Source organism: Callorhinus ursinus, unplaced genomic scaffold (genome assembly GCF_003265705.2).
Source record: "Callorhinus ursinus isolate GAN/ISIS: 27379988/994484 unplaced genomic scaffold, GSC_fseal_2.0 scaffold4, whole genome shotgun sequence".
In the NCBI taxonomy this organism is placed as follows: domain Eukaryota; kingdom Metazoa; phylum Chordata; class Mammalia; order Carnivora; family Otariidae; genus Callorhinus; species Callorhinus ursinus.
Genome location: NW_027397066.1, coordinates 84272848 through 84295376, shown reverse-complemented (window position 1 = coordinate 84295376; position 22529 = coordinate 84272848). Strand labels below are relative to the sequence as shown.

At 39.5% G+C, this 22529-nt stretch overlaps 1 protein-coding gene and 1 non-coding gene across 4 annotated transcripts in view; one reads left to right on the top strand and one right to left on the bottom strand.

The window, feature by feature from the left end:
• MANBA (mannosidase beta) overlaps nt 1–22529 on the top strand; it is a 115160-nt gene that overhangs the window by 7763 nt on the left and 84868 nt on the right. For all 3 annotated transcript variants that reach the window (XM_025873519.2, XM_025873520.2, XM_025873518.2), the window contains exons 2-5: nt 6494–6588; nt 10584–10689; nt 11499–11666; nt 17496–17619. In XM_025873519.2, coding sequence (XP_025729304.1) covers nt 6494–6588; nt 10584–10689; nt 11499–11666; nt 17496–17619 — 493 coding nt within the window. The remainder of the gene's footprint in view (nt 1–6493; nt 6589–10583; nt 10690–11498; nt 11667–17495; nt 17620–22529) is intronic.
• On the bottom strand, nt 8940–9046 carry LOC112825516 (U6 spliceosomal RNA). The gene has a single exon (XR_003208716.1). It is a non-coding gene; the product is annotated as a U6 spliceosomal RNA (small nuclear RNA).

The following is a 22529-nucleotide window of genomic DNA, read 5'->3' as shown; positions in this document are numbered from 1 at the left end:
CCCAAGGGTACAGTTGTAATGATTGTAATGATTAAAAAAAATGTTTTTTTAATTGTAATGATTAAAAGGTTAATTGTAATGATTAAAAAAAAATTTAAAGGTGGGATACGTAATGAAAGCAAGTATCTTTGCATCCCTGTCTCCTAGTTTTCTAGTTCCCTTCCACAGAAACAACCACTGTTAACCAGATTCTTGTGTATATTCATGTATCTTGTGATATATGTCTATATACATAATAGATTTATATACATTTCTCTCCACAAATGATCACATTCTATGTATATTGTTTGGTACTGACTTTTTTCTTTAACTTGACATATCCTAGAAGTCATTTCAGATCAGTACCTATAACAGTTAACGACAGCTATCATTTGTTGAATGCTTGCTATACACAATGAATAGTTCTAAGCACTCTCCACATGTTACCTCTTGCAATTTTCATACTGATCCTGGGAGGTACTATTATTATCCCTGTTCTAGAACTGAGAAAACAGAAATATAAAGGTGTTATATGAGCTTCACAGGGTCCCACGGGTATTAGGGCTGAGCTGGGACTTGAACTCATGCAAACAAGGTTGCTCCCCACTGCTGTTCTTACCTGTCAGCAACCCCCTCTCCAAGCTTCATCTCAGAGGCAAGAATTATGGCTGTGGATCTGTTCACCTGCCCAACCTTGCTCCCTGAGCAAGTGTGATCTGTGGCTCCTCTGACCCTTCATGTCAGTCAAGAATCTCTCTCCAGGCGTTTATGCTAATCTTTCATGAGTTCTAGCCTGGCGCTGTGGAGTGGGCTAAGAAAAGCATCTTGTTTCTCCTTTTAAATTCTCTTTGGTCAGAAAACAAGGAGTTTCCTTAACTTGCAACCCCTTTTTACCTAGAGCTGTGGTAGACATGAAGCAATATTTACTAGTTTAAGGATTTTAGGCGAAAATGATGTTAAGGCCAACCAAAATGTTTTGACTCATGAACTTGAGTTCTTGTACCTGTGCATCTTCTGAAGTAAGAATTGTAGCTGAAGCTCCTTTTGGCGATGGACAAACTGAGGTTTGGAGAGTGCAGCTTCTTCGGAATGGAACACATAAATACCCTTATGTAGGTTAGAGGAGCTTGGCTTCCTATGAACATTTTTTTCTTCTTTTTACTATATAGTATCCAATACATGGAAAGTTATACACCCATGTGTGTTTGTGATTTTTAAAGTCTAATAATTAAGTGAATACCCATGCACCTGCCATCAAGTTTATGAGCCTGAACATATCTAACATTGTTGCAATCACCTTGCCTCTTCCAGTCCCATCATCTACCTCCTGCTAAGGTAACTACTATCCTGAATTATGATTTTATTGCTTTTTACAAATTAAGGTTTTACCAAATACCTGTATATCTTAATATGTTGTTTACTCAATATATTGTTTTCTTTTGCTCATTTTTAAATAAATGTTTTCTTAAACTTTATTTTTTTGCCTAAGTGTCCAAGAAAATATCTATGTATGAAACAGTTGCAAAGACTTCCTTAAACTCCATTTAAAGTAATTATGTCTGGGATAGAATCAGGCATTGGATTGAAGCAGAATTGGGGAGTGGAAAAGCTATACCTGGTTAAGGAATTTATATATCTATAAGCAGTCGTAACAGATGAAGTTCAGAAGCTTACAGAGAAAAACAAGACTGATAATGTCATTTGTGTGGTGTGATGCCACATAGTTTGTTGATAGACAGGAAGCATGGTAAATGCCAATTATAAATAACTAGCACAGGCTTTATATAGCATGTTTATCTCCTGGTTCCTGCTTGGTAGTAGCACTGACATTGTAACTATTGGTGGTATTTGTGACGTTAATGGCGGTATCAGGTAATGATTGAGCGTGTGGACTCTGGAGCCAGATGTCCTGGGTCTGAATCAGTGCTTCAGCACTTCATTTAACTTTAAGCTTGGGACTGTTTGTTACTAAATGGAAATGATGATAATATCTCTCCCCTTGGGTCAGGTGATCATCTGAAACTGTGAGTGTATGTGACATGAGGCACTGTAGGATAGTTGAAAGAATGCAGACCTTGGTGTTAGACTGAGTTGGTTTAGTTCCTGGATGTACTGCTTAGTTGTGGGACCTCAGGAGTGGAATCTTTTGGAGCTCTAGTTTCTTCCTCTGTAAATGGTATTTACTGCATATGTTTCTTATGAAGATAAGAGTATGTGAGTACCTGTCTTGGACAACAAATGATACTTCTATTGTTTTTTAGGGCTCATGGGTTTGCTTAACAACTCAGTGACTTACATGATTTCTTAGTCGTCAGGTGTAACCCTGAACTGCTGTTAGCTTTATTTAATTCATTTTTTGTTTGTTTTCAGTTTTCAACTTTTTAATCGGTGCTGTGAAGGACATCCTAAATGCTAAATGAGACACAACATAATATTTTTTTCTTCCAGTATTAAAAGAAATGACATTAACAAATATTTTAAAGAAACTTCTGTGTAACCAGGGTGGTGACCTCGAATAAAAAAAAAACAAACAAAACACCTCTAATCATGTTCTTGATGTCTTATGATTTTATTTGGAAATTGCTTCCCACTCATGATAAACATTGTATACAGGCTTCTAAAATGTCCCTAAATGCACATTATTATCTTTTTTTCCCCAGAACCAGTAATTCTGAGAGCCCAAACTAAAAAAGTGGTAAAAGGGAAAATATCAGACCCTACAAACGTCCCAGGATTTGTCTTCAAATGGGAGAAAAATTTTAAAAAACACATGGAGCTTTCTAAAATGTCTTTAACAAGCTACCTTGGGAGTTAGTTCAAAAATAGAAGTTGATGCACTAAAACAGATGTTTCAATGTAGCTTTAAAAATCTTTGTAAGTACAGCCATTTGGAAGGATGATCCTGGAATCAGGAGTTTTATTCCTGTGTATCTACATTAGGTACACATGCCTCATCTCCGTTGTAAAAATTGTCTCTGTAATTTTCTCCAGTGTAGTGGTCATGAGCACTCTGGCCTTCCATATCCATATCTTCTAGGTCATCATGTCTGCCACTCCCATAGTCCTGGTCCCTACCACCTCTAGAGTAGCTGTAAGCTTGCCCCCCTGGGCCCCAAAGACACCCCCTCTAGTTCTCCTGGCCGACTTGCCAGAGTGATCCATGTGGATCATGACCATAAAGGGACTCTCCATTCATGGCTCTCATGGCATCTGAGACACGCTCTGGTTTGGTGAAGGTGATAAAATTAAAACCCCAGGATTGCTGAGTCTCACAAGTCCCTGACAAGAACCACCTCAGAGATAGGACCAGAGCTGCCAAAGTGGTCTTCCAGTCTGCTTATTGGTGTTGAAGTTGAGCCCTCCCACAAAATCTTCCCTTCTTCAGAAGACATGGCAGTGAGTTTGAGTACTGCAAATTAAGCGGAAGGACCAGAAGAACAGCTATCATCGAGGAGCAGAGAGAATGGGCTGTTGGCTTTAAATAGGACTCAGAATTTTAATATGAGCAAAGGGGATCAGACCAGTCTGGAATTAAATTAAGTTGGTTGCTTAACATTTGGAATAGTTATTATAAATGTAATCTAAGGTTCTGCAATCTTTATTTTAGGGGGTAAGATATTTTCCCTTAGAGGAAATTTTTTTTTTTTAGTAGAGTCTATCTTTTGGAGTAATTTTAGGTTCACAGCAAAGTTGAATGAAAAATACAGACGTTTCCATATACACCCGCCTACACACACACATGCACAGCCTCCCCATTATCAACATCCCTCTACCAGAGTGGTACATTTGTTATCATCAGTGAACCTATACTGACACATCATTATCACCCAAAGTATATAATTTATATTAGAGTTCATTCTTGGTGTTGTATATTCTGTGGGTTTTGACAAATATATTATGATATGTATTTACCATTATAGTATCATTTAGTGGAGTTTCACTGACTTCAAAATCTTCTGTGCTCTGCCTATTCACCCCCTCTCCCTTAATCCCTGGCAACCACTGATTTTTTTTTTTTAAGATTTACTTATTTATTAGAGAGAGAGAGAGAGATTGAAGGGGGAGGGTCAGAGAGAGAGGAAGAGAGAGAGAATCTCAAGCAGAATCCCCGCTGCATGTAGAGCTCAGTGGGGCTTGATCTCACAACCCTGAGATCATGACCCGAGCCAAAACCAAGAGCCACCAACTGAGCCACCAGGTGCCCTGGCAACCACTGATCTTTTTAGAGTTAACATGGTTTTGCCTTCTCCAGAAGATCATGTAGTTGGAGTCATGTAGTATGTAGCCTTTTCAGATTGGCTTCTTTCAAGTAAAAGGAAAATTTTAACCTCTAAATTCTGTTTGTCTAGAAAAAATATATCTGAGAAGTTTGCCCTCTTGAACTCAACAAGTAGCTTCTTTAAGGGGGTGGGAGACAGGAAAGGGACTTGTGCCCCACAAGCCAGATCATCAACCAACCCCATGGCTTAGCAGGATGACCTGTTGCAACTGCATTAGCCTTCACACCTTCCTTCTCATGATATTTTTAACTGTATTGGACTAAGTCTACACTATAGAGTTACAAATAAGGCTGGGTGGAGACACATGGACAGGCTAATAATTAGGTACTTCTTTAAACCTGTGTCCTTAAATATTTATTCCATGCTTATTCATTGTATATGCTGAGTCCTGTGTGTGTGGGAAGAGCAGAAACGGAAACAAGTTGGCTGGGCCTGGCACACCCCACTTAGCAGACTAAACCCTCACTGTTAATCACCCTTAAAAGTCAGTTTGGTGATTATCAGTTGTTACTAAATCTCATTAACTACACCCTTCCCTAGTAGCTTATTAAAATATTTCTTCCAGGGGTGCCTGGCTGGATTAGTCGTTAGAGCATGTAACTCTTGATCTTGGGGTTGTGAGTTTGAGCCCCACATTGGGTGTAGAGATTACTTAAAAATAAATCTTAGAAATAAAATATTTCTTCTAGTCAGGAGCAATTTCTGACCGATACCATTCTTTCCATCTTGGTATACACCCAGCCATGTTGTAGTGCCTCTTACTGACTTGTGCTCTGAGCAAGTGCCCAACTGGCCATTGCCAACCTAACTTGGTCATCGGTGGAAGTTAGGCAAAGTTGGCTTTTCCTTCTCCATCTGGAGATGCGGTCCCTGAGGAAATCCCCCTTGGCCCTGTCCCAGTTGGAGAGGACTGCACTGTTTCCCTCTGTGTAGCTGTGATGTTCACAGAAAGATGGACTAAAAAGCTTCACTTACTACGTTCTTTTCTGTGTCCTCATCTGGAAGGTAAAGCGTGGAAGATGGGTAGGAGAAGAAAGAGCTCTAAGGATTATGAAAGGAAGGACCCGGGGCTGGTCACTCAGTGAGAACAGCATCTGTGAACACCCAGCAGGCCTGTTGCCTGGGGCAGAGATTGGCAACCATTTTCAGTAAAGTCCTGGGCACTATTTTAGGCATCATGGGTCATATGGCCTCTCTTATACTAACTCAACTCTGCTATTGTAGCACGAAAGCTGCCATATATGATTTGTAAAGAATGGGCATGGTTGTGTTCCAGTAAAGCTTTATTTATTGACAGGTGTCCATTCTTAGCTCACTGGCCACACAGAAACAGGCAGTGAGCTGCATGTGGCCCATGGGTTGTAGTTTGCTGACCTGGTCTAGGATAATATAGGCAACCTGAAGTTTGTCAGTTTGATGGTATCTGTGCTGCTTGTGTATTCTCTGTAGAGGTCCTTTTTGTGCTCACTTAGTAAAACTTGGTGAAAAATAACTTCGGAAATGTTAGGTGAATCCAAGGAGTGGGAGTTCTGCTGATGTTTGGGTAGTAGAGGAGAACCCTTCCCCCTGAGGCCAGTTGGGATAGTGGCAGCAATAAGCACGGTGAGAATAAAAGGGCTGTAAGAGTGAGGGCCACTTGGGTGGCTCAGTAGTTTAAGCATCTACCTTCGGCTCAGGTCATGATTTCAGGATCCTGGGATGGGGCTCCTGCCGGCTCCCTGCTCAGCGGGGAGCCTCCTTCTCCCTCTGCCTCTGCCGCTCCCCCTGCTTGTGCTCTATCGCATGCTCTCTGTCTGTCAAATAAATAAATAAATAAATAATCTTTTTTAAAAAAAGAAAAGACTGAGAGACACACACCAGAAGTTCTGACTCTTATTCTCTGCTAATACCTCAGAGGTTCTGTGTTTGGTTTGAACAAGGGCAGGTAATTTTCATCTCCACACATGTTCTTATTGATAATGAAACTATGTTATTTCTCTCTCAAAGCTCTTTCATTGAGGAATTTTGTTGGACTTTTTTAAAAAACATTTTTTAGTTGTCTGAATGCTATGTTAACCTTCTCGGAAGTTAAACGGATGGAGCTTTAGCCTTGAGGGTGGGATGTGCCAGCATATGAAATGCTTATACTCCTAGGCCAAGAATTCATTAATTTTTAGGTGACAGATAGCTATTGTTAATAATTTATTTCATTTATTTATTTTTGCATAATCATCTACCATAATTTTTATCAACAGGATCCTTACTACAGATTTAATGACCTTAACTACAGATGGATCTCCTTGGATAACTGGACTTATAGCAAGAAATTTAAAATCCCCTTTAACATTAGGTACGTTTGTGTGTATATCTATATCACATCTGTATTTATTTAGTTATTATTACTGATCTTCTTTTTCTTTCTCTGCAATAATCTTTTGTTTGTTTAGGTTGCATGTCAGAGATTTGTGAGACTAAAGCCTTGTCTGATAAAAGTGAATATTTGATTTATGTTTTGATTTGTATATAAGAATGGTGCCACTGATCATCAGTCATGAAATTATGTCTCACTCAGTCATTCTTCCACGGCTTATAATGGAGTCACCTACACCTAGTCAATTCTCTTATTTCCATTTCCTTCTCTCTGCCCCCCACCCCATAATCAATAGAGTGTGTGTATTTACAATTTGTCAAGTAGGATTCAAGATATATCATTTGTTCCATGTGGTGTTAACCAGCCATCGAGGCCATGGCATTGGCCTTATATTATGTCATGAAGCCATGAGGAAAAGCATAGTTCAGTTTCAGTAATGTTCCATGTAGCAGAAAGTAACCCAGTTATATCTACCACCATTATTGCTAAATAAAAAAATCTTCTGTCCCTTTTGTATGACTTTTTTTGGGGGGGTAATTATTTACTAGCCTCTTGAAAGAGAGAGAAATCCAGAATGTGGTGCTCAACATCGCAACATTGCTGTGCTCCAGGCTCTTATTTCCAGATAATACTTAAAATATCTCTGTAAGGGGTTCTCTTTCATCTTGAACTCAGCATATCCAAAATTTAAACAATTGACTTTCCCACTTAAAGCGTACTTTCTATTGTAACAGTCTTATTGTTTCTCTTAATGTAACCCCATTTTGCTGATGTTCTATGCCTAAGGTGTTTTTGGCTTATACTGTCTTTTCTTCATCTCTGTAGGTGGTCTGATTCTGAGTCCTGTTAATTTCTGCCTATCGTTTTTCTTGATTCAGCCCCTTTCTCCTCATTTCCCAGTTTCCACATTTGCCTAGGCCTTTGTTAGTGAGTGCCTGCAATTAGCCCAAAGCTGCATAATTAAATTTCTTGCTTTGTCTTTTTATTCCATACACAAGTGTATGGAAACATTAGACTCATCTTCCCCAAACAGTAGATTCATCTTCCTCAAATTTTGGTTTTGCCATGGTGTTCTTGCTCAAGAATGACAGTGTCAGGACACCTGGGTGACTCAGGCGGTTAAGCATCTGACTCTTGGTTTCAGCTTAAATCCTGATCTCTGGGTCTTGAAATTAAGCCCCACATCACCTCATGCTCCACTCTCAGTGGGAGAGTCTGTGCAAGATTCTCCCTCTCTCTCTCAAGTACATAAATAAATACAATCTTAAAAAAAAAAAAAAGAAGAATGACAGTGTCTTCCTTTCTTTTTTTTTTAGGTTTATTTATTTATTTTAGGGGGGGAGAGAGAGAGCGTGAGAGAAAGCATGAGCAGGGGGAAGGGCAAAGGGAGAGGGAGAGAATCTTAAACAGACTCCCAGCCCAACGGGAGCCTGAGGTTGGCTCCACGGGGTGCGGGTGGGTGTTGGGGGGCCTCAGTCCCACAACCCTGAGATCACGACTTGAGCTGAAATCAAGAGTTGGATGCTTAACCAACTGAGCCACCCAGGCGCCCTGACAATTTAATTGTCTTCCTTTTAATCGACAAAACCAGTTTAACCTTCTCTGCCTGTCTATGAAAATGCTGCTTAATCTTGCCTATTCCTCTCCCACTTCCTGTGTCCCATCTTGCCCTGTGGACTTGACCAGATGCCTCCCTTTAGCTCTTTAGCACAACCTGTGCCCCTGAAACTATCTGTTATCTTTTTTTTTCTTAAATTTTATTTATTTATTTGACAGAAAGCAAGAGAGCATGAGCCGGGTGGGGGGAGGAAGAAGGGGAGAGGGAGAAACAGACTCCCCGCGGAGCAGGGAGCCCGATGCGGGGCTCGATCCCAGGACCCTGGGATCATGACCTGAGCCGAAGGCAGAGGCCCAACTGAATGAACCATCCAGGCGCCCACTAGCCTGTTATCTTAATGTATTGATGCTGTTAGCACTTCCTTATTTTTAATTTGTTCTTCCTTGGGGGGTCTACCTTATACCTAGACGTTTTTTTTTTTAAATTTTTTTAAAGGTCTTATTTATATATTTGACAGAGAGAGCACAAGCAGGGGGAGCAGCAGACAGAGGGAGAGAGAGAGGCAAGCTTCCCGCGGAGCAGGGAGCCCAGTGCAGGGCTCGATCCCAGGACCCTGAGATCATGACCGAAGGCAGACACTTACTGGCCCCCCTACCTAGACATTTCTACTCATTAAAAAACAAAAAACTTTATTGAGACCTAATTCACACACCCTACAATTCACCCTTTTAAAGTAGACAATTCAGTAGTTTTTTGTTGTTGTTGTTAGGATAAAAATATGGAACGCTTCACAGATTTGCGTGTCATCCTTGAGCAGGGGCCATGCTAATCTTCTCTGTATCGTTCCAGTTTTAGTACATATGCTGCCGAAGCGAGCACTACAATTCAGTAGTTTTTAGTATCTTCAAAGAGTTGCGCCACCATCACTATCCTCACTTCAGAGAGAAGGCCCATACCCATTAGCAGTCATTCCCCATTCTCAACATCCCCATTCCCTCATCCCTGTCCTGGCACTAGGCAACCACTGACTCATTTTCTATGGATTTTCCTTTTCTGGGAATCTCACATAAATGGAACCATACAATATGTGGTCCTTTGTGACTGGCTTCTTTCACTTAGCCTAATAATGTTTTCAAAGTTCATCCATGTTGTCACGTTGACCAGTACTTCATTTCTTTTTATTGCTAAATAATATTTTGTTGCATGGATATACCACATTTTATTTATTCTATTCGTCTTTAAATTCTTGTTTCTTTCTTGAAGTCTTTCCTTATGACATGACCTCTGATAGCTCCGGTGGTCTGTCCAACAAGACTGTGCTATAAAATAGAAGAGATTGAAAGTTTTCCCTGTATTCCTGTGTTTTAGGCCAGACTGGCAACTAGATTGCAGATTCCTTAAGTTCAGAGAGTGTTTTAGTTCCTTGTAGGGCTTAGCAAAGTGCTGGGCACATAATATTCATTCATAGTTACTTGTTAGTTGGTTAATATGTTCTCTTAGATGGTGTCAGCAAATGTAATATTTTGTGAAAATGCTTTATATCTACTATTTAACTTAATTATCATAAGAATTTTGTAAAGTCCTAGAAAAAAGTCAGTACGTTCGGAAATTACAAGCTGTGCTCATGATTTTATGGCAATTGAAATGTTATGAAGAAAGATAAGCTAGATCACTCAACATAACAAGGGTATTATGCTAAGCAAGTAAGTCAGTCAGAGAAAGACAATTATCATATGATTTCACTCATATGTGTAATTTAAGAAACAAAACAGAGGATCATAGGGGAAGGGAGGGAAAAATAAGACGAAATCAGAGAGGGAGACAAACCATAAGAGACTCTTTTTTTTTTTAAATTTTTTTTTAATTTATTTATTTGAGACAGAGAGAATGAGAGAGAGAGAGAGAGCACATGAGAGGGGGGAGGGTCAGAGGGAGAAGCAGACTCTCTGCCGAGCAGGGAGCCTGATGTGGGACTCGATCCAGGGACTCCTGGATCATGACCTGAGCCGAAGGCAGTCGCTTAACCAACTGAGCCACCCAGGCGCCCACCATAAGAGACTCTTAACAAAAACAAAGTGAGGGTTGCTGGAGGGGAGGTGGGCGGGGGGATGGGGTGGCTGGGTGATGGACATTCAGGAGGGCACGTGAGGTTAATGAGCACTGGGTGTTCTATGCAACTGATGAATCGCGGAACTCTACCTCTGAAACTAATAATATACTATCTGTTAATTAATTGAATTTAAGTTTTAGAAAATGTATTAAATCAATACTTATGAAAATTTCATTGGAAACTGCCTTCTAAGAATGTGTATTTTTTGGGAAGTATTTATTCCTTTAGTTTTTAACTAATAAAAAAGGATTTATCTAAGTTAATGTTTTATACAGCTTGTTTTAAAAAATCTTTTCTTTTTTTAAGCAAATGGCAGAAAGTGAATTTGATTTTTGAGGGCGTCGATACAGTTGCAAAAGTCCTGCTAAATAGTGTTCCTATTGGGAAAACAGGCAACATGTTCAAAAGATATGTAAGTATACAGTGATACCAGGTTAGAACCTACTTACATGTGTTTGTGTGTTAATTGTTGTGATTAGTGAAACATAAGTGCATAATCGCCTGTGCAGGCTGGTACAAGCTCTTTGAAGCACTGGGTAAGTTACTTTCTTTCTCTGTTGCCTCATTGTAGAATGATGAAAACACCACAGACCCTATGGAGTTGTTGTGAGGACTTAATAGGCTAAGTATATAAAATGTTTGACACACTTATTGGCACATGAGAAGTGTTCAGCAAATGCTATTCGCTTCTCTGTTTTTGGTGATCCGGAGTTTCATGCGAAACACCAGTTGACAAGCTATTAAGAAGGAAAATGTTCCTTTCTTTCTGGAATAATTACATTAAGATATCATATCCTGATCTCCATTCAAGGGTAGACTTTTCAAAGCAAAAATAACTTATGACTTAGAAATACACGCTGTTCATACCAGAGAGTCAGGTTGTCACGAAGCATCTAGGAAATTCCTTGGCAGTTCAAGGCCAAGTGTAAATAGCCAGAGCAGACATTCCAGGGCTAAAGATATTTTCTTCTTGCTCTCTTTGCCTAGGACCGTCATCTGTCAGTACAAATAGAAGGAAAAACCTAGAAATCTACTTTTGGGTAGGAGAATGTGTTCACTTGTACCTAGAAGCAGGCAACTAGGTTATACTATTTCTTCTACAAAAAGGCTAACCCTAAAGATTTCCGTTATTTTATGCATCTTTCATACATTTTTATATAATCTCTATCTAAAATTTGACACACGCGGCTACTTCCACATCTGTTCTTTCCTTTAATGCAGAGCTTTGATATTACCAGTGTGGTTAGAGAGGTGAACTCCCTTGAGCTGTGTTTCCAGTCATCAGTGTTGTATGCGGCCCAGCGGAGCAAAGCTCACAGCTACTCCGTGCCTCCAGACTGCCCTCCGCCTGTGCAGAAGGGCCAGTGCCACGTCAACTTCATTCGAAAGGTAACGGTCTTGCAAATGGAGGGGCCTTTAGCCTTGAGGATGGGCTGTGCCGCCATGTGAAGTGCTTGTTTGAAGACACCAGTAGTATTTCAGAAGTTGGGCCTCTCTTTCCTTCCTGCTTTATGGGATTGACAACTTGAAATCAGGGGCGCCTGGGGGGCTCAGTCGTTAAGTGTCTGCCTTCGGCTCAGGTCATGATCCCAGGGTCCTGGGATTGAGCCCCACATCGGGCTCCCTGCTCCGCAGGGCAACCTGCTTCTCCCTCTCCCACTCCCCCTGCTTGTGTTCCCTCTCTCGCTGTGTCTCTCTCTGTCAAATAAGTGAAAAAATCTATTTTTTTTTAAAAAAAAGAAAACTTGAAATCAGAACCAAAAGATGATATGAATTTTTGTGAAGAATCTTTGTCTTCCTAGATTTCCTTCCTGAAGCATGCCTCAGAACTTAGGAAAAGAAGAAAAATAAGTGACTGATAATGTAATTTTACAAATTATTTTTTTAAAGATTTTATTTATTTATTTGAGAGAGGGAGAGGGAGAGCTGACTGAGCCACCCAGGTGCCCCTACAAATTATTATTATTTTTTTAACATTTAGGTTTATCAAGCTTTTCACCAGAGTGTAAGGTTTATATTTATTAGTGATTCTAATAAATATTAATATATTTGCTGATGTGTTCTTATATTTTACTGCTAGGTTCACATCCACAAGGTGATTTTTATCTTCTGGAATAATTACATTATTCTTCTTTGAGTTCCATCTGAGTCTAAATGACTTGAGTTTATTCAAATATGTGGTTGGATTAATATTCTATGTGGCATTAACTTTTTGATTTTATTTTTATTTTAAAAATTGTTAATTGTGGTAAAATATGCATAGCACAAAGTTTGCCATCTCTACCGTTTTTAAATGTGTGGTTCACTAGCATTAAGTATATTCATGTTGTTGTGGAACCAATCTCGAGAACTTTTTCATGTTGCAAGACTGAAACTCCATACCCATTAGAAAACAACTCCCAGGGATGTCTGAGTGGCTCAGTGGGTTAAGCGGCTGCCTTCAGCTCAGGTCATGGTATCAGGGTCCTGGGATCAAGCCCCACATCGGGCTCCCTGCTCAGCAGGAAGCCTGCTTTTCCCTCTGCCTGCCACTCCACCTGCTTGTGCTCTCTCTCTCTCACAAATAAATAAATAAAATAGTTAAAAATAAATAAATAAATAAATAAATAGATAAATAAAAAACAACTCCCTATTTTCCCCTCCTCCCAGCCCCTGGAAACCACCATTATTTCTGTTTCTATGAGTTTGACTACTCTAGATACCTCAGATAAGTGGAATCATGCATATTTGTCTTGTGCCTGGCTTATTTCACTAGCATAGTGTTCTTCATGTTGTAGCATGTGTCTGAATTTCCCTTCCTTTCTAAGTCTGAATAATATTCCATTGTATGTACGTGCCACATTTTGTTTATTCATTCGTCTGTCAATAGACATTTGGGTTGCTTCCACCTTTTGGCTATTGTGAATAATGTTGCTATGTATGGATGTACCAATATCTCTTTTGAGATCCTGCTTTCACTTCTTTCGCATAGATACCAAGAAGTGGGATACTGGAGTATATGGTAATTCTATTTTAAATTTTCTTAGAAATTGGCAATTAGTTTTAACAACAAATGTAATTATTGGTTTCATTGTGAAGATACTAAGTATTTTTCCAGTACTTGTTAACTAAAGCCTCGGTTGATAAATTCTGATCATTTAAGTTAAGTGGCTCTCTTTAGGCTGGATGGATTTATCATTAAATTATGTTTCCTTAATATAAGTACTAAGGTCAAAATGATACCTCCTCTTGTTTTATTCAACCTACCTAAATTTGTGTCGGTGTCTCAGTATGACCATTTGTTTATACTACCATAAAGGAACAGACTGTAACTGAGCAGTCAGCTATTCTGTGGAATACTGTGTACTTATACTTCTGTTTCAAATTCTTCTTTTGTTTTTGGCCTTTGGCTTTAAATGGCACAGTGGTTTGAATACTAGAGTTTGCACTTTTTCTCTCTCTTCTTCTATCTTTAATCTATCAAAATGAGGACTTCCTGCATCCTAATGTTACTTTTCAGTTCCTCAATAAAAGTATACATGTGTTATGCATATACCCATGTAGTAGTTTTCCTCTGTCCCCCCCCACCCCCCATTCAGTTTGTGGCATATAAAACACACGTTCGGGGCACCTGGATGGCTCAGTCGTTTAAGCATGTGCATTCAGCTCGAGTCATGATCCCGGGGTTCTGGGATCCAGCCTGCTTCTCCCTCTCCCTCTGACCCTCCCCCCTGCTTGGGCTCTCTTTCTTTCTCTCTCTCTCTCTAATGAATAAAAAAAAAATCTTAAAAAAAAAAACCCCATACTTTCAGGTTATCTAGATAGAACAAAGCCCTCATCACTGAAATCCGGAATCAGACCCAAGATTCTGCTCTCAGGGTGTGTGGAAAACTAACCCTGGGGCAAACTTACCAGAGCAATGACTTGCATCTTGATGTTTCTGGCTAGACCAACATGGTCCAGTGGAAAGAGACATGAATTGGAGAGCAAGTCAGGAATCTTAGATCTGAATTCTGGCTTTATGACCAGAACAATCTTAAGCAAGTCCATCATTTATGTATGGAGCTATTCCCTTCCCTTCTTGACTGTTGATAGGAGCATACAGTGAAATAATAATGTAAATGCATTTTGCATATTATAAAGTGCTATATAGCTATTCAAAATGTAGGGTAGTGTTCTTACTGATTTTGGAGACTTATTTCTGTAGTTACAGACTTCTAAGTGTGTAACTGATTATATGAAGTTAGTGGAATAGAGGTATCAAGACAAGTCCCCTCTTGTCTCTGCTTCCTTCTCTGTCCAGCCTGGATGGTGGCACACATCCCTTCAGCCACCCTCTTAGCAATATTCTCCACCTCCCCCTTGTTTTCTGCCTACATCTCTGGCCGTTGCTTCTAAGTTGCTTTATCCAGATCAACCTACCCCTCTTAGAAGTTGTATTATTCATGCTTTGGTCTGTTCTAGACACTTTCCTCTTCTCATTTTATACCTCTCTAGGCTATCTCATTTAGCTTCACTTCTTCAATAACCAGTCAAATTGCTAATAACTTATAATATTGTATCTTCAGTCCAGACCTCTCTTCAATTCCAGACCTCATACTGGATCGCCCACTTGGCATCTTCACTTGCCTGATTCACAGGAACCTAAAGCACAGGATGTCCAACACCTGGATCTAAACCCTTCTTCCAGGGTTCCCTGTCTCGCTGAATGGAATGCCATTCGGAATGGTTGCTCAAACCAGAAACCTAAGAGTTATTTTTGATAACTCCCTCTCTCTGTTATCTGTCCTCCAATCCATCCCTAAGTCATTTTGACCATTTGGACATTACCTCTTTAATAGTTCTTTAATCTTCCCCAGGCTCTATTTCTACTAGCATGCTTGAGTTCGGTCTATCATCATTTCTTGCATGAAATATTACCCCAGCCACCTAACTGCAACCTACAACCTTATTTGCCTTCCTCCAATTAATTTTACATAGAGCAGCCAGAATGCTCTTTTTAGACAAAAATCGTTGTAGCAGGCTCCTTCTTAAAACTGTTCAACAGTTTCTCATTGCCTTTAAGCTAAAGTAACAGGTCTTAGTTTGGTCTGACTCCCGCCCACTTCTCCTGTCTTCTCCTCATCTCTTCCCATTGTTCTCTCTCCATCTCCTGGAATGTGTGATAGTCTCTTGCACCTCAAGGCCTTTGCACACGCTGTTTCTTTTGAAAGGGATGCTTTTACTTCCTTCTCCCCTAAACACACTGTACAAGTCATACTTCCCCTTCAGATCTCCATATAAAAGTCACTATTATTCAGGGAAACCTGTCTTGACACCTTTCCTTCCTCTCTCCCATTATATTGTTCCCTGTCAATGTCTTTTGCATTTGTGATTATTTATTCAGTACCTGAATTTCTTGCCATACTGTGAGCACTATAAATGGAAGGACTGTCTGTTTTGTACATTGATGTCTCCCAGCCTGAAATATAAAAAGCACTTCACAAATCTCTTTTGAATAAGTGAAAACTTTTATTTGAAGAAGTTGTATGAATAAGAGTGATTTGTAGCCCTTGATGGGGAAAATAGTCTGCCTTATAAGACGTTGAATATTTTTGCCCTCCTCCTTATCTCTGTCTCTAATAAAGGAATTACGTACCTGAACTTACAAACTCTTTAATAAATAGCTCCAAGATGGTTCTCATCCCAAACATGAGAATCTGATCCTGAAGTGGTGAATTTAGACAAATATGAATGCTCTGAAGTGGTTTCAGTTCTTTGTTTTTCTCTGTAATGGAAACTAATTTATCTCTATCTCAGATAAATACAGATCTTAGGAAATAATACTTAAATGAGAACAGTTTGGCCAATTCCTCAGGCTCTATTCTACCAATGTTCCATTCAGAAAGAGCTTAGTACTTCCTGTGGTGCTTATTCCTTTTTAAAAGCTGAGCTCATAACCTCAACATGTTAATTATCTTTATTTTTAAATGTTTCCTCGTTCTTTATAGTTATTACACTTAAATAGAATGTCCTTTATAGTTACTACAGTTGAATACAATGGTTGGTTCAGAGATATTTTGGAGCAGTTTAAAGAGTGACTACTGTGTTGCTTCAATGTCATATGCTTTTGAAGAATAAATGTACATAATCAGATTTTATGTTCTTAAAACATTTCCGCGAAACTTAACTATGTTGCATAGGTTCATGTATTAGTTATCTATTGCTGTATAACAAATTATGCCAAAACTTAGCAGCTTAAAATAACATTTATATCCTAGTTTCTGTCAGTCAAGAATCTGAGTCTGGCCTAGCTGGGTGCCTCAGGCTCAAGGCCAGTCGTGAGGTTATAGTGAAGTATGGACCAGGGCTGTGGTAATCTTATGGCTCTACTAGGCCTGAAGTGTCTGGGCCTAAGCTCACTCATGTGGTTGTCGGTGGGCCTCAGATTGGCGTCCAAGCTCACTTACTCATGTGGGCCTCTCCACAGAGCTGCCTCACAACATGGCAGCTGGCTTCCCTCATGGCCAGGAGAGAGTGGGAGAGAGCACCCAGAACAGAAGGTGCAGTTTTTTATAACTTAATTTTGGAAATGGTATCACCTCTCCTGTATTCTCTTGGTTAGAAGTGATTTCACTAGGTCTAATCCCTGCTTGAGGAGAGGGGATTACACAGTGTGTGAATACCAGGAGGGGATCATTGTAGGCCATTTTAGATGCTCTGAATGGGACACACACATATACACAAACACTATTATGGACTGGATTGTGTGTCCCCGCTGAATTTTTATGTTGAAATCCTGATCGTCAGTAGCTAAAAGCGTAACCTTGTTTGGTGATAAATCGGTCTTTAAAGAGGTGCTTAAGTTAAAATGAGACCTTTAGTGTGGGCGATAGTCAAATATGAATGATGTCCTTATAAGAAGAGGAAATGTGTGTGTGTGTGTGTGTGTGTGTGTATGTGTATGCACACACACAGAAAAGACTACGTGAAGGCACAGTGAGAAAGTGGCTGTCTGTAAGCCAGGAGAAAGGCTTCAGAGGAAACCAGACCTGCCAACACCTTGATCTTAGACTTACCAGCCTCTAGAACTGTGAGACAAATTTCTGTTGTTTACACCACCCAGTCTATAGTATTTTGTTATGACAGACCTAGCACACTAATATATATGTATATAATATTTTAAAAGAACAGATTTTTCATCGTGTTTAAATTTCATGGTAACAGGATCTGTCTTCTTTTTTCCTCTTGAAATTACAGGAGCAGAGTTCCTTTGGTTGGGACTGGGGGCCGTCCTTTCCTACCCAGGGCATCTGGAAAGATGTCAGAATTGAAGCCTATAACATTTGTCATCTGAACTACTTCATGTTTTCCCCTATATATGGTAAGCTAAGAGATGTGATTTCTTGTTTTTCTTTTTTGAGCCTCCTCTATGTAATAAAAGTTGTGTTTATAATTTGAATATATAGATATACTTTTCAGAGACTCACTTAAAAAATTTTGTGGCACATTAAATTTGTCAGCATGAAAAATACATACAAACTGATTTGTCATGAACATTTACGATATAAAATAGGAAAGAGGGAGATAGATACTTTTAAACATACTTTGCAAAGAAAAAGAAAGAAAGCCAAAGCAGCTCTAGGTTTCTCTGAGCTAAGTGTTCCTTCTAAAAGAATTGGACCTGCTGCCTTATACTCCTCTTCACAGCCTCTGTTCTCACTTTCAGAACTCTGACTGTGCTGAGTTCTTGATTCGCTCACATCACTGGGCTGACTCTCACTGCACGTTTCCTCCTCTAAAAGCCGTGACGTACCAGCCTTGTTTGTTTGTTTTTTAAGGTTTTATTTATTTATTTGACAGAGATAGAGAGCACAAGTAGGCAGAATGGCAGGCAGAGGGAGAGGGAGAAGCAGGCTCCCCGCTGAGCAGGGAGCCCGATGCGGGGCTCGATCCCAGGACCCCAGGATCATGACCTGAGCCAGAGGCAGACGCTTAACCGACTCAGCCACCCAGGCGCCCCCGTACCAGCCTTGTTAAGAGTTGAAAATAAACTGGAAGGCAAACAAGGCATAAAGAAAGTTTTGTAAGGTAAAGAATACTACTTTTTCAGCCGAAGGCACTATTCACAAGTAAGGAGCATTGAATAAAACCTCAGACATCTCACTGAGGTCAACAAATCAGTGAAAAACCGGTCAGATAGTTACTGAGTTGTTTACCCAGCACCGTGTGTGTTTGGCATAGAAAGAACCTAGAGTATATGCTCTTGCCTGCACATTGGTTGGGGTGGGGATAGGAGATGTGAACAATTTACCACACCAAGCAAGACTGTGTAATAGGCTTGTGGGATGGGAGCCGCCCAGTAGTTCAGAAAACTGAAGATCAGGGAGGGTTTGCGAAGTCAGGGAAACAAGCGAAGGGGGATCTTGAATGATACCTCACAATGCTCAGTCCAGTTACGGGCAGGCCTAACTGGTTGGAATCAGCAAGAATGTGGTGTGTCAGTACTGGAGTTGTGTTATCTTAAAGGCCTTGGTGGCCCGAGATTGCTGTTCCATCGAGCCAAATCTGTTTTCTAAAGGCAGAAGACAAAAGCAAATCAGAGGTGACGGGTAATTGGGGTTGTTAGGTGCTGCTGGCATTTTTAAATGGGAAAAGGGCATGAAAAGGTGCGATTTAAATTGCACGTATAAATGTGGCTGTTCGTAGCTCTCTAGTGCTTCTGAACTATTCAGAGGTGTAACTTGAACTGAGTCTTGCTACTAAATTCAAAGAATGGTTCATTCTTCCCCATTCCCACCGATATTTTTTTTCTCAGGTATAATAAAATCTAGTGGAAGGAGGGGTCTGATTTTGCAAAGAGTTATTTATTTAATCATTTTGAAGTTTAATCAATGTTTTAGGTGGTTTGCAAAATGTACTATGAGTTCTAGTTATCCTGATACCTGAAAATATTTGAATAACACTGTTCTAGTTTAATTTAAAATTTTGAATATGAAACTAAACGTATCTTTCTAAATATGAGTCATTAGAGTTCAGTTTATTAGTCGCTAGTGACTGCGTGAATTTTATTGGAATTAAATCAACTTAAATGATGTTTAAAATTTAATTTAGATTCCGTGTAATCAATTCCCCATATCAACTACATTTTTGATATTTTGTGACTGCAATGTATTTTGTACTTAGCATAGAGAAAAATACGCTTCCTGTTCAGAGGATATGCCCTGTGCATATTAAGCAGTAATTCTTAATATTAATTTTATAGATTTCAATTTGGTTATTTGATGTAATAAAGAAAATTGAAGGATAAACATATGAAAGTGAGGAGAGGAACTTCCTTTAGGAGTTTTTTTTTTCCCAGAACTCTTTTTCCAGTTTTCCTTTGGAAGACCGCAATCATCACTGAAATCAATAGACATTTAAAAGTTGAAAAATAATAAAGAGAATAAGCTAATATATTTTATGCATTTACTTGGTATGTAGTATGGGGCAGGCACTGTGAGAGGCACTAAAATTTTTTTAAGAGGATTAGTTCATAATCGAAACTAGATACATACAACTTTTCTTTAAAATCATGTATGTTAATTTTTAAAATTTTAGTGTGAAATGAGGTTGGTCAAAACTAATGCAGACAGTAGCTATCTTGCAGAACAGTAATACAGATAGTTTGTATTTTATTCTTCTGCTCAACTGTCTTTTCTAGATTTCTGTGTCGAGCCTATATTGTTTCTGTAATAAGGGAAGAAAGTCATTAATTAATAACAATCTATTTAGTAATTTCAGCCAACTCATTATGAAAGGCTTAACTGATTTGACTGTGTGGCACTTTCTGCTTTCTCCCTATCGCGGCTAGAAAAAGATAACCTTATTGTTTTTCCAAACGTTCAATTTTTTTTCTGAATTTAATTAGTAAGTTTACCACTGAAGATCAAATGACTGACCATAACTCCCCAATTTAATTGTGTGCAGTATGACAGAAAAAAGTCTCTTTGACTTTTTAAAAATTAACTTGAAATTCTTATGAATTAGTTTACTTTATATATCTATGTAATACATGTATATATTTATATATTTATATTAATTTATATACATATATGTATATGTGTACATAGATCCTTTTCTGTATTCTCAGTCCTTATAGTGGTGGTTTCTAAACTTTTCCACTTTTCAAATATTCTGTGGTCATTTGTTTGATTTTACCCTAACCTCAGCTTCCTCAATGATTTTCACCTATTCTTAATGTTTAAGATAATAAAAGCAAATTTATATTTGAAAAAAATACGGAGGGCAAAGGAAAACAAGAATTACTCCCGTTATGTCTTAGGCTCTTGTCATCGATCAAGGTATTAAGAGATACCAATTCACTGACATGACGTTCTTTAAAACCTTACTAGAAAATATTTATTTGAATAATTCCCCCTTAGCCCTGAAATATTCTAATCAGGTTTTATTTAAAACAGCAGTAGCCGTTCTAGGGCACCCACATTTTCAGTGTTTTGAACAGTGAAAGACTGACCCTGGTATTGAAAAGGGAAGCTCAGAGGCTTTTTACTGGGTGTAGAAACCCAGGAAGATTCTCCTGTTCTTTTCTTTTGGGGAGGGGGTGGAAGAATGACCCCATCTGCTGGGGGAGAGGAGGGGAAAGTCTGGCTGGACTTGGGTTTTTTAAGGTGTGTGGGGAGGAGGGATGGGGAGAAGATAGCTGGTAGGGCTGGATGCCCCAATCCAAAGATTAAGTCATTTGTAAGCAAGTAATCTGGCCCCGTGTGGCGGCGGCGGTGGTGGTGGTGTGTGTGTGTGTGAGAGAGAGACAGAGAGAGACATATATTCATTTATTGATTGTCTTTTCCATGCTACTAGGTCCTTCATATCTGTAATCTGATGTGAATTGTTCATATTATGCCCTAAAATTTATTAGGGAAGGATGATCATATAGTTTTATGAGCTTTCATAAGCTTACATAAACACATTAAGTCCAAATATATAATAAGTATGTTCTGATGAAATGCTACATTGTTTAATCTTTTGTTACCACAGTCAGAAAAAAATAGTAGAGGGGCGCCTGGGTGGCTCAGTCGGTTAATAACGCATCTGCCTTCGGCTCAGGTCATGATCCCAGAGTTCTGGGATCGAGTCCCGCATCGGGCTCCCTGCTCAGCGGGAAACCTGCTTCTCCCTCTCGCACTCCCCCTGCTTGTGTTCCCTCTCTCGCTGTCTCTCTTTGTCAAATAAATAAATAAAATCTTTTAAAAAAATAGTATAGAGAAGTTTTTCAGTATATGAATCCTCCTCTCAAGCTGAGGTGAGCTGTGGATCTTTGACCATGCTTGGGCACTTCCACCACCCCAGAGATGCTGCCTTCCCCCACCCTATCCACATTTACTTGCTGCCTCAGCCTAAGGTGCTCCCTCCTTCATTCTCGAAGACCTGGCAATTGAGTTGGAGGAGTTAGTTTAGCTCTCACCTAGACCCTGGCCTGCCCAACAGAAGCCTGTATTGAAGGTCATTGCTGCCCTTTGCTTATAGGGAATATAATTTTACAATATAGCAAAGATTTGTCAATCTTGCTTAATGCCTTGTTTGATGCATTCTTTGAACGCATTCATTTTGAATGACTTTTTCATTCATCTTTGAATTACTTTACCCATAAAATAACAGTATTCACCCTTGAGAATATCTTTATGGGTAGGTAGGTTGCTTGACTCATCTCTCCTGTGATTAGCTGCCTTGTTGCCTGAATAGATTTTTTCCTCTGGAATTTACAAATTTATCTTTGTTTGGGGGAAATTTTGCTTTGGGTCTGTTTTGTCTTAGTTTTCATCTCTTGAGGATTTTGTCCTGCTGAGTAAGCAAGGAGATCTTGCTGCTTGGTAAAGAAGGGGAAAACAGCTGTTGTAACTAACTGTGAGCCTGCCTTTCTGGCTAATGCAAGCTGTTGTTAGCTCTTTGAAAGGCAGCTGCCGAAGGCTGTCCTATAATTCTAGCAGGAGCACAGGAAAATATCCTGTATTTGAACTGAAACATTCTGTGGCTTGGTCATTTCAGCTTGTTGTCGTTGCTGTTTCTTTACATGCACAGGGATACTTCTTCACTGCAGCTCTTCATCGCCTATTAAAGATTCAGGAGGGCAAAAGGAGAAGCTGTTAGATGCTCAGCAGGGTGAAGCTAATCAAGGCAGCTCTCTTTGAATAGCTCCCCACCCCCCATGAGATGAAGCATCGTTTTTCATCTTACATAAGCAACCTGCCATCCTTTGCAGATCCTTCCCATGCTGACCTGAATGTTCTTCCATCT